General features: G+C 36.3%; 1 protein-coding gene and 1 long non-coding RNA gene across 3 annotated transcripts in view; one reads left to right on the forward strand and one right to left on the reverse strand.

Annotated features, from left to right (window-relative positions):
- The window catches only part of LOC113654853, a 34,932-nt gene that overhangs the window by 17,845 nt on the left and 3,751 nt on the right, over positions 1-13,336 (reverse strand). For both annotated transcript variants that reach the window (XR_003443570.2, XR_003443569.2), the window contains exon 2: positions 8,352-8,470. This is a non-coding gene — a long non-coding RNA (uncharacterized LOC113654853). The remainder of the gene's footprint in view (positions 1-8,351; positions 8,471-13,336) is intronic.
- The window catches only part of gfra4b (GDNF family receptor alpha 4b), a 66,653-nt gene continuing 54,146 nt past the window's right edge, over positions 830-13,336 (forward strand). Inside the window, exon 1 of the mRNA XM_027165118.2 lies at positions 830-1,214. Coding sequence (XP_027020919.1) covers positions 1,172-1,214 — 43 coding nt within the window. The 5' untranslated portion in view covers positions 830-1,171. The remainder of the gene's footprint in view (positions 1,215-13,336) is intronic.

Genomic DNA, 13,336 nt, shown 5'->3' on the forward strand with positions numbered 1-13,336 from the left:
GATAAATGATCATTAATTATTACTCATTTTGGAGATGATCCAACAGAATCGCATTCTCCATCAGTGTTGGTATCTAACAGCTTCATGTTCTTTAAACACTCATCCAAAGCTTCACACCAATCCTTTTCTGTCAAACAAGGAATGGCTGGAAAAGGGAATAATTTGCAGGTTCAATAATTATCAGCTCCCTACTTCAGTAGTCAGGACACTGATCAGGATGTCCGCCATTTTTGATTAAAGCTAACAAATTTGTATGACATAAAATATAAAAAATTATGTCAGAAAAAGTAATGAAAAATTAGAATGTTGAAGAAAATGCTCATGTCATTAGTGACGTACTAATGCTCTAAATTGCTACTGTAGAGCAAGACCCACCTACTGGGGCATATATGTCATATTTAATTACTTGTTATTTCTTTTATAGTGTGTGTGTGTATATATATTAGTATCACTATTATTATTATTATTATTATTATTATTATTATTATTATTATTATTATTATTATTATTATTATTATTATTATTATTTCCAGGTATACAGTGACCAGTACTATAACTATAAGGTATCTAAATTACTAAGGAGAGGGTGTTTAGATTTCAGAGCCACTTTCAAACCAGTTTCATTCTTCGTCTGGACTTGATGCACCTGTTTAAGTTTCTCTGTCTCTCCCGCAATCACACACGTTTTCTGTCTCTAAAGATCACACTCACTCTATCTCACACTCACTCTATTTCAGACTGACTCTCACACGCGCACGTTCTCGGTCTCCCTGTTTCCAACACGTGCGCTCTCTCTCTCTCTCTCTCTCTCTCTCTCTCTCTCTCTCTCTCTCTCTCTCTCTCTCTCTCTCTCTCTCTCTGTGAGTGTGTGTGTGTGTGTGTGTGAGATGAGTTTGACGGCGTTGCAGCTGTGATGTGCTGACAGTATGAGATTCGCCTCGTTTGTGGCTCTGTGTATGATTAAGAGTTTGTTTAAAGCCCAGCATGGGGAACTTTCAGTAAACCTGTGTAACTCCGCGATCTTCCGTCAGTGCGTCTGATCCAAAGCGCTCGGACTCTGGAGCGGCTCCAGTCTGTTTGTAATCTGAAGCCAATCGGACTTCAGCCGGTGTCGTGATTATATATGAGCGGAACGTATAGGAGACGGGATTAGAGATTAAAGCCACAGACAATGGACCTGACGGGTTTGTACTTCATGCAGCTGCTGTTCTCAGGTGAGTGACTTGAGCGTTTGCTGTAGAAATGATCTCGATATGAACAAAGTCCAGCTCCTGGAAGACGCAAACACACCGTAGACTTCATTATGTTTGCTCATGTGATAGCGAGCTGCACCACTAATGTTCATATCAACACAAATATGACTGAACTCGTCTATTTACAAACCTAAAACTAGCTTTTTCAAAAATGAGATTTAAATATGGAAGGTAATTTATTAGAAAACAAGTTTGTGACAGACAGATAGACAGACAGACAGACACTGACTGTAGGGTGAACATTCAAATACAATAATAATCCTGAGTATAGATAGATAGATAGATAGATAGATAGATAGATAGATAGATAGATAGATAGATAGATAATATTATTAGAGTATAATATAGTGAGTTTGTGGTATTGGTGTAATAGATTTAATCAAATCCATAATTATTGGCACCCTTATTAATTTATATATAATAATTTGATTCCTTCTTGACACAGATTTTTGTAAACACACACACACACACACACACACACACACACACACACACACACACACACACACACACACACATATATAGATATATATATATATATATATATATATATATATATATATATATATATATAGAGAGAGAGAGAGAGAGAGAGAGAGAATATTAATAATAAGAATAATAAGAATATAGATGATGGACAGACTTATTGTCACATATACTCACTGAGTAATGATTTGAGGTTATGCAAACAGAGCTGTTGTATAGTAATGTATGAGCGCAACATTTTTTTCTAACAAGTTTTTTAAACAGTGCAGCTTGATCTGCATATCACTGCTTTCAGTTGATCAGCATTACCACAACTGATCTTTAATAGCACTGAGCCTGATTCTGTGATGAATAATGTGATTGAAGACATTTGGTGACGATCCTGAACCATCCTCCATGCAGAACATTACAAGCCCATTAATATGCTTAGGTTTGTACATGTTCAATCCTCAGGGTTTCAGTAGAGTTAATTGAGAATGATTGAGATGGTCATTGTAAGACATTGATTTTTGTCTACCATTGTTTATTTAAATGCATATTTGGGTTAATTTTTTTTGTTGGAAGACGAGTGGTGGATTTAATCTCCTCATACAATAACAATTTTGGGTTTTGGGTTAAAACCTCAGAACATGATACCATCAGCTCTTATAAGAGCTCCTGTCCACTTGCTGCAAAACGGCTCCACAGCATCAATGACATTTTAAATTAAGTCTGGGTCTTCTTCTTCTTCTTCTTCTTCTTCTTCTTCTTCTTCTTCTTCTTCTTCTTCTTCTTCTTCTTTTGTGAGTAGAGTGTGGGGGTTGTTGGGGTCGTGCGGAGTGGTAAATGTGCCGATGGTGTACATGGCCAAAACAACATGACATGATTGCAGCTGTAGTTGTTCTAATGATGCTTGGAGTTGTTAAACACAGTACAGTATCTACTCATCTAAAATGACATCTTTCCTCCATTCCTTTCTAAAAGCTTGCTGTTTTTTGTTTTTTGTAGCAGCCGACTTTTAAACTTTGAAACAAAAGCAAGAATCAGCTAAACTGTACAAATCCGACTGACATATCGTGCGCACACAGCAGTTTAACAAAACTGTATTTTATTGGTAAGAAAAATAATAGATAAAAATAAAACAATCTGTAACTTAGCGATTATTAAACATATTACATACTAAACAGAGATTCTCTCAGAATTTCTTCATCAGTTACTCATCAATTTGAAAATCTGTACTGTAATTGATTAGACTTCTTGGTGCGGGGGAAAGGTGGAGGTATTTTTTCAGCATGGTTATGGGTCCAAATCTTCAAGACTTATGGTGCTTTTTAGCCGCCTGTGTACTTACTTATATACAGTATGTATTTACCAGACTTATACAGATCAAACATCACATGTCATTCTTAGGTTTTGAGTTTTCCCAATGTATGTAATGGATGACAAAGCAATTTCACATGTGTGCAACTTTATGTTTAATGAAGGCTAAAATTAAGTACAGTATATGGAAAAATATATATTATTTTGCAATTTCTCTGTAAGGCTACTAATAATTATATAGGTTCTCTAGGTTTAATACAAGCCTTAATCTGGTTATTACCTAATTCGATAGATAGATAGATAGATAGATAGATAGATAGATAGATAGATAGATAGATAGATAGATAGATAGATAGATAGATAGATAGATAGATAGATAGATAGACCATTGCTGATGTTAGTGAAAAGATTGTCTTTGGCTTTTCCATGCATAAGTCATAAAACACATATTACAACCATACAAAGCATCTTGTAGCGCAAATCAGTAGTCAAGCAGCATCACAATAGTGTACTCAGTATTCAAATCTCTTACCTATAGTCATTTAACACCTGGACAATGTGTTGAACAAAGAGACTTTTATATATGTCCCTCCTGGTCCTTGGAATGTAAAAACATCAGCCATATGGGAGCAGCTCAAACTCAAAAGGGCTGAGAGGAATCTTAAATTATACACACTGCCTTCCTGTGCATATTGCCATAAAAAGTCACTCAGCTGTTTCTGATCACCTTTATTATAAGGGGAAACTTTGAATGTCACTGTGCTAATAATGTCCAAATAAATCGTTGATATGCCCTTGAGTAAATGCCCAATAAACAAATTTGCTCATAAATCAGACAAGTTGGGTGTTAATTGGATAAAATGTCATGTTAGTATTTAAGCTGCGTCCCAAATGACATACAGTACTATAGACTATACACTAACACTAAGTAGTATGTACTCTGCTGTCTAGTGTATGAATTTTAGAAGATGTATGAACATCTTAAATGTTTCACTAATAATAATCATAATTTTTTTATAAACTGGAAGAATGAGTAGTTTCCAAGTTGATGGCAAATGACCTCAAATGCATCTAATGCAACGCCATTAGCTGTAACAGAATACAGTGAATTTTTAAAATGTTGAAATCAATTATACAGTGTGAGCTAATTTAAAAGACATTTGTCTTGTCTACCACAGTGTCATCTGCCATCTTGACAATTTTTTATCATGCAGAGTCAGTAACTGTAGGCCCACCCCTCTTTCACTACGTAAGAAAACCTGTGAACGTTGGTTGTTTGCAATGACCACATTTCACACTGCTTTTTCAGTTCAAGTTCATCACTCAGGTACTTGAAATGCACTTGTTCTTGAATTTTCGGTGTGAACACACACTACACTCATTATTTATTCTACTAAAAAGTCTTTTGGCTTTTAGTGTTACTAGTCTGGCTTTCATTTATCATACGCAATATAATTTTTCTATCTAAAATGTTGTAATTTTGGCATTCATGAAAAGCTACTGTGTCTTATGAGACCTTCAAAATGTATGGATATGGAGGCTCAATAATGTGAACCTTGTACATTTTAAAATGTACAACTGCCATTAAGTTACGTCTACACTTTTGAGATCATGTACCACATGGCCTCATTCTTTCATGCCCCCTGGTGTTGGAGTATTAGAGATGCTGATGAAGTCGAAAAGGGGCGTGGCCAGACTTAACAGAGGCTGAGCATGTTTCATTATTATTTCATTACTAAAGCTATTATTAAAAAAGCTGGTTACAAGTTGACTGTGGCTGCTGATTTGTTAATGCAATTTAGTCCGTTTTAATTACTTATAAATTTGCGACTAACTTAGTGGCACATAATTTTTTTTTCAAAAATAACGATTGCAAAACCGAAAGTTGGACTAGCTAATAACCTAACCAGTTACTAGCTCTAGCTAACCCCATGATGAAATTGAAAAATATATATAGACCTTAACTATAACACAATGTTTCCTTTTGTCTCAAATGAATCCCCTTTTACATTTAGCAAAGGAAAGCTTTCATAGACAAGAGAAGCTAAGACGCATCAGAGACAGATGTTTTGTTGCTCTGTTGCTCTGCTCCAGCAGAGGTTTTTACAAAAACTCCTGCAAAAAATGAAGCACAATTGATTTTTTATCTATTCTAAAGCTGCAGACAAGGTGTTTTCTGACAGGCATTTAAATCTTAGCCGTCGTGATTATAATCTATCAGTGCAAATTTACAGTGCAGATCTAATCAATCAACCCAAATTTACTGTGATCCTATGTACAGTATGTCCACTTTAAATTCTTATTTGTTTCAATTGCATGTATGGATTTAAAAAATGCTCTAAAATTTAAGAAAGCGAATCCACAAATTAAAACATATAAGACAAGCTATAAAATTAGGACAAAAGTAATGGCACAGTGCAAAAGGAAGACATGTCAATTATTTCTATAGTACAGTGCAATGGCTAAGCTCCACTACGGGTCCCTGATCACGAAGACATTTTCACCATTAATAATAAGAACTAGCCATTTTGTCATTCTCAGCTAACAATTCTAACCCTATTCCTTTTGTAGACTTTGTAGGCATCACTGAATGCAAAAGAGTTGTTCGAACATGAATACGGGAACAACACAGTGGTACGCAAAGGAATCACCGTAACAGGACCTCGAAAATACGGCAGGAATTCAGATTGCCCATGAAAACACACCCATTTCCACACATCTTTACCAAAACTTTGATAAATGAGGCCAATTTCTAGTATTGAATCAATAGCTATGCATTCCCATCAAGAGTGATTCAAACACTGAGATCTATAACCTTACCTGAATTGATGTGTGTTTTAGGTGTGTGTGTGTGTGTGTGTGTGTGTGTGTGTGTGTGTGTGTGTGTGTGTGTGTGTGTGTGTGTGTTCGTGTTCATGGGCCTGTGGAGGATGAATGTTTGACTATAGTAATTGTGTGTGCACACAGTAGAGGTCTGTAGAATGTATAGTTTGTCAAGAAAGCCTACAGTAATTGCATACTAACATTAATATATATATATATGTATATATATATAATATACATATATATATATATATATATATATATATATATACATATATATATATATATATATATATATATATATATATATATATATATATATATATATATATATATATATACACGTATATATAGTAATTGTAATTTAAGACCACTGAATGGTAAATAAAATAAAATCAAACAACCTTACTCTAAAACTCTAAGGTGGACCTTTACTCTGTCACAAGATCCTAGAGTGCACACAAATCCACATCCACTAAAATCCACACTGCTTACAGAGTGAAGTAGATTTTGGACCTTTACATGAGACAAGACAGTGACCTTCCATGACATCTCAGAAGTTGGCACTTTATTTCCCTCACCAAAATCCGTCTGTCATTTGGGCAACAATGATTGATTTGAACTGCATTTAATCAGCGTGATTCAAAACAATACAGAGGCAAATCAGTCGGAGACAAAGTTTGAAATAGCTGGCGGAAAATATCAAACAAGAAGAACAACAATGGCTGAAGACTGACGTATGTGTTCTGGTGTTCTGAGGCCACATCTTTGTAAAAAACGTTTTTATTTTTTTGTAATTAATTTGTCTTCTCACAACTGAACAGCTTACAGTACCTATGTGGAACAATAGCCAGGGTCGAGGATATATCTTTGAATAAGGGCATAACAGCAACCTTTAATTACATCTGTCTACAATGAGACTAAATATGTAATGTAAAAAATAAAGATAAAATATGTAACACTTTTTTTTATATATATCACAGTGCTGTTGAATTCCCCAATCTGATTTTCAGAAGGTGTTGACTTATTTCTTATAACACCAGCTCTGACAGTTTGGCCGACTATAATCAACTTCAAGAGATAGAAAAAAACATTGACAAAATGACTGTTTAAAGTTGTTATAAAGTTATAAAAGCGATAACAGGAACTAACCTGCAGATGTTTTTACAACAATAAATATAACTATTGGATAAATTACAAAAAAAATTATGACATTGTTTGTTCAACTTCTAAGTGTAATCATTCAGTGTTTTAGTGTTCAGAATTTCAGTGGTTGGAATAATGCCTTCAAATTTTATCTAACTCTAACTCTGATATCACAAGTTACTTTTTTTATTTATTTTTTACACTTTTTTAAGTTTTTTTTTCTGTTGTAATTTTTTGTATTGAAAGAAAAACAGAAAACTACAAATTCTTAGTGTCTTCTTTCATGAGAGTAATTAACCACCAGTGTGGAGTGTGACATGACAGGCATTCAATGCTGAACATAGACACTATGCTATATTTTGACCTTTGTTTAAAAGAGTTTCATTCTTTTTATTATATTTAATACAGAAAAAATACAAAAGCAAAGACCTTTATATTATCGTCATGTTCATGACATTTGCACTTCCGTGGGCATGCGGCAAGTCAATTGAAATCTATTCATATAACGCATTTAAAAACAACTTTTGCTGCACAACCTGCTGTATAGGAAATTAACCTGGATGTAAACTGTTGCCTGGGCTATCACAAGCACATATGTAGTCAATGAATAGCCATAGGTGCACAGAGAATAGATGAAACACTAGATGTGATCTTCATCCTTAACAACATAGATATAGACTCTGTATAATTAGCTTTCCAAGTTGACGCCGTTGCAGGAAGTATTAAACATGGGAATGCCAATAAGTGTGAATCTGTGTAATATATCTTAGTGATGAATTATTCATTTCCACTGACTTATTCCCTCCTTATTTTCATTAATGGTATAAATAAAAAATGGTGCTTATAATATCCCAGACTTTGCTATATGGTGTGTAATTGCACCCCTGAGTGCAGGTATGTCCCTCAGCAGCGATGCAACGATTTTATGAACCTTTTGATAGTAGTTCTTTAGTGGATTTCAGTGAAGGCACAAAAAAAAGGGGTTTCCTTTGGACAAGTTCCAAACAATTTGCTATATCCGCCGAGTGAGATGAAAATCCACAAATCTCTGCATGTCTCTGGTGTAGAAAGTTGCACTCAAGGCCAAGGTCAACATTTGCATTTTATCTTAACCTGGCAGGCATCCTCGGTTGTGATATTTTGTCAGTCACATTCTATCAATATATATAATCGATAGCGTAGCATGTATAGTCCTTGGACATCTCACTTCAATGATGTTCGTGATCAATCCTGGACTCACAACTAAACGGGTTGAACTAAACAAAGGAAACCAAAGGAAGAGCTTATTTTTAGCTCATTTTCACCGGACCCAGCTTGAGAAGTTGGATTAAAGTTAATGCCTACCTAATATAGGATTTAATTCAATTTGTCTTGAGGTAATTCCATTGTCAGCTGAGAAGACAGACAGGCAGCCACTTCCCCTCCAATTAGCTGAGCCAGGGGTCGATTTGTGCTCAAGGAACCTGTGAAGTAGAAACTCTATCAGTGTCCATTATCCAAAGAAATGACTGTCACATGTTAATTCTGACCTTGTTATTTCATTATTGTTATTGACAACCCAACTGTAGCAATATTGATTGCTTTTTTCCAGCTGCTGGCAGCAGTGTAGCCTGCAGCATATATCACTTTCTTATTGATAGTCCCTTAGTCAGAGGAGGAAACACCTAAATATGACAATTAGGTGAGATCTGGCTGCAGTGGAAATGCATTCAAAGAAAGACGAGGATGTGGTAGCTCAGTGTTTAAGGTGTTGGGCTACTGATCGGAAGGTCATGAGTTCAAACCCCAGGTCCACCAAGCTGCCACTGCTGGGCCCCTGAGCAAGGCCCTTAACCCCCAGTCGCTCAGTTGTAAGTCACTCTGGATAAGGGCGTCTGCTAAATGCCGTAAAGAAAAGAAGGAAAAAAGCCCACAAACATATGCTGTGTATTTTGCCGTGATATCTAATGCTTTGTCCACTCTCACTAAAATGAGTTGTAGAGGACAAGATTTAGTAGCTCACTAGCAAGGAATTTGCTGTAGTAAATTTGTCCAACAACCTGTTTGTTTTACATATTTGTAAACGTATAATTACTTATAATATGTAGCGTTAAATAAGCAGATTAGGTTATAAAGATAGAGAGAGGTGTAGAGTTGGAGGTGGTACCTTTCACTTTTACAGGTAACCAGACTTTAAAGTGCTTGAACTTTACTTCTGGTTGAGATACAAATAAATTTCGACTCTGGAAAACCAGTAGTTTCTGAACTAGATACACTGCATTGCCAAAAAGTTTCATGGACACCTGATTACACCCTTGTGGTTCTTCCTCAAAATGTTGCCACAATGTGAGGAGCACCGATTTTAACAGATATCTCTGTATTGTACACAACAATTTCTCTTCACTGGAACTAAGAGGCTTAAACCTGTTACAGCATGACAATGCTCATGCACATAAAGCAAGCTCCATGAAGACATGGCGTGTTTCGTTTGGTGTAGAAGAACTCGAGTGTCCGACACAGAGCCCTGATTCTGACTCAACCCCACTGAACACCTTTGAGATGAACTGGAACACCAACTGCACCACAGACCTCCTCACCCAACATCAGTGTCTGATCTCAGTACTGCTTTTGTAGTACAAATCATCACAAATTCCCACAGTCTCACGGAAAGCCATCCTAGAAGTGTGGAGCTTATTATAACAGTAAAGGGGAAATAAATCTGAAGCAAGCATGTCTTTTAAATTACTGGCATGCTCAATGTTTACTTGTACATATAATAATTATAAATGAAATGAAATTTGCATTGTTAATTCGTATCAATATCATATGTATAACAATGAATCAGCAGATAAAGTAGGAACAAACGTATAATTACCTACATGTATCTTCTTCTTTTGGCTTTTCCCTTCAGGGGTCGCCACAGCGAATCATCTCTCTCCACCTATGCCTCTCTCCTACATCCTCAACACTTGCACCCACTAGCTTTATATCCTCTTTAATTACATCCATATACCTCCTCTTTGGCCTTCCTCTTTGCCTCCTGCCTGGCAGCTCCATGTCCAACATTCTCCTACCAATATACTCACTCTCCCTCCTCTGAACATGTCCAAACCATCTTAATCTGGCCTCCCAAACTTTGTCCCCCAAACGTCCAACATGAGCTGTCCCTCTGGTGTAATTACCTACATGTATACATTCGCCAAATAAACTCGGGGAGCAAATGTTCCTGTAATATGGAAAAAAAAGTATAAGTATAACAGACATTCAAAGGGATTGTCTGTAGCTTTGTATACTCAAAATTCTGAAATATAGTCGGTATTTAAGTAGAGTTTTTTGAATCCAATACAGCATTTCCACAGTGGTTACCCACCAGATCTGTGCTGGAGAATTCACAGCTGGGAAACGCAGTCCGTGCATTGATCTTATCTGCATGACAAATGTGCAGTGGAACTCATCATGACAGACCTCCAAACGCCGCATGATATAAAACTAAATGCACTCACATAAAAAGGGCCTTTCTTGGTTTCTAATTATTTGTCAACCTACTATAGTTCATCATAGTCACACCATGGCCATTTCATCTCAAACAGCTAGTCTAACTTTACAGGGTGAGAGGGGGTGTGTAGAATATTAATGGCACCCTCTGCAAGGATAAGACATGATTCTTGGTGGGATCCAGGGACCTTTTTTTTTTTATCAAATGAGTGATAAGTAGACAATCCTAGGTGAAATATATGACAAAGAAAAAGGATTTTGCAGAAATCACAACCCCCCCAGTGATAACATGACTGACAGTGATCTCTGATGGCTTGGCAGGACTTATCTATATTATTAAAAAAATCGTGGAATCAAAGTACCATCTATGAGAGAAAGGAGCGTTGTCTTTTGTAATACTTTTATAAAGGCGTCATTGTCTTCACATATTCTGCACTGCATGGAGGATTGAGATCTGTATCTGAAGCTTTGAGCAATAGGGAGACCGACAGACATAGAAAGAGACAGCGTTGTCGGTGAGTGTGTTCTGTCTCCGGAAGGACAGTGAAACAGAGATCGTTAATAATGAAGGGTGTCTTACATGTGACGTTCTTCAAACGGCACGGCTATAAGAGTCATCGTACTGTTAGGAAAATATAACACAGATAAGATATCAACATGGATGAAGGAATGTTAAACATTTATTATGCACAATAGAGCCAAACGTTATGTTGTCATTATCTTCTGTATTTTTTCTTTACGAGCTTAATCGTCCTTTTAATATGGACTTATTTAGCTCTATGATTCCTGAATATTTAATTCATTTTGTCTGCATGACTTTCACAGTTCACTGTTGATTTAGGCCGACGAACTGATGCGTCTTACCGGTGGGGAGTACTTTCAGATATAATAGAGTTTGATCGTATTGTTTGCGCTGACAGAGAGGTGTATTAAAAACCATAGGGAAGCGATGTGCAGCAATGTGTACTACCTAACTCGCACTGCCCCTTCTGTTCCCTTGCAATATCAGGGGCCTTTAAAAAAATGTTCCTGATGTTTAATTATAGATGCCTTAAACCTTGCCGTTGAGTCGGCTCTTTGCCATTCAACTAATGCCAGTCAGTTTGATGGCTTTGACCTTTCATCCTGGCATTATTCAGTACTGCACACAATCATCTGCCTACAATATTAAACCATAATAGCTCCAAACAGTACATAATGTAGGGAGTTAGATGGAGTCACAGTTGAGAAACCTAAGAGGCCTTGGCCAGGATTAATCTTGGTGACAGGTCATTTAAAATGTTCACCATGCAGCAGGCTGGAAATTACCGCTACAGACTGAAACAGTACTTTCAAAAGTGCTGGCATTTGGTTGGGATGAAAGCCAAGCTTTTTCCCACCATTTGAGGGATGCAAGGGATGCCTGAAGGATTTGAGAACTGTGATGAGCCAAGTGAGCGTCAGTTAATTGACTGCTAATAGTTAAAAAACAACAACATCATCAACAACAAAAAACGTGTCTGTATGTGCAAGAGGGAAAGAAATGCATGGTGGCCTAAAATAACCCTTTACATTAAAATAGAGCCATTTTTGAATCCTTTTAGTACTGTCATAAAAAAGTATTTTTTCTGAACTTACATACTATAGGTTTCTACACATACAGCATCACAACCGTAGCATTAGCATTTTTAAATCCTCTGAGAAGTGAAAAGGTTGAAAATAACAGGCTATTCAGGAGTCCCACCCCTCCGGCTGTCAATCAGTCTTTAATTAGATTTGAATCTGAAGAGCAAATTTTTTATGTAGAGCAAATACATTTAGTAGACGCTTATATCTCGTCATCTAACCTCTATTTTCTCAGTTGAAATGACCTTAATCTATTTTAATATTTAAACAAACACCTCCCCTCACTCTAGCATTAAAATCAAAAAGCGTTAGTGACACTTTATCGAAGATTAGACGAAAAATGACTAATCACTTCAATCATCAGCATCATCCACTTCAGTCTCGCTCGTCTCTGCCGCTGAAGTAATTCTCACTCACGACATTTGACATACTGGAGGCTCACCGTTGCTCGTCACATGACTGATCACTGTTTGTCTCATACATTCGTGCCGAAATAATGACCGATTAACTCGGTGAGTTTTGTTCTGTTGGATAAATTTCCCATTTTTTAAAATTGGCATTCAAACATTGCAACTTGTCTGCTGCCATCTCTACAGTGTGAGCAATGGTGCGTGTGCATCACGCACCATTTGACAGCTGGTATTTATACACATGTATCTAACAAGCTAGCAATTAAAGCATCTTTAAGGCAGAATGGTTTTACAGTCACCTTTGGTAAACGTTCTTCGTATAGGCAGTTAGCAGGGACAAGGTTATATAAAGTATAAAAATCAAAATATTTCTACAACATAAATATATTTTTGTTAACCCGTTTTTTATCAATACTTTTGGTGTGCCATTCTGCTGGAAGAAACGAAGTCAACTTAGTAGATATTTTCAATCAATATAAATGGAATTACGTTCAGCAGCCACCTTTATCCAGAGCAACTTAAATTTTTATTTCACTTGTAACTTATTTAATTGAGCAAATGAGAGTTAAGAGCTTGCTCAGGATCTTCCGATCGGTCATCCAACATCTTGACCAGTAGGCAACCTTTAGTGGTTGAATATAACGGCTTTGAATTTTAGATACGTTTAGATAAATAAGCACTTATAATATAACATAGTACATAATTATAACACAGTTTAATATCACCATTTGCTTTGACTATGGAAACATTTGTGTGAAAAAATAAAACCAGAATTACTAAGAAAAAAACCATAAATTCTTAAAACTCTGAGTGTCTACTTTCATAATGGGCATTAAGCCC

The sequence above is a fragment of the Tachysurus fulvidraco genome, chromosome 10, assembly GCF_022655615.1.
Source record: "Tachysurus fulvidraco isolate hzauxx_2018 chromosome 10, HZAU_PFXX_2.0, whole genome shotgun sequence".
Taxonomy (NCBI): Eukaryota; Metazoa; Chordata; class Actinopteri; order Siluriformes; family Bagridae; genus Tachysurus; species Tachysurus fulvidraco.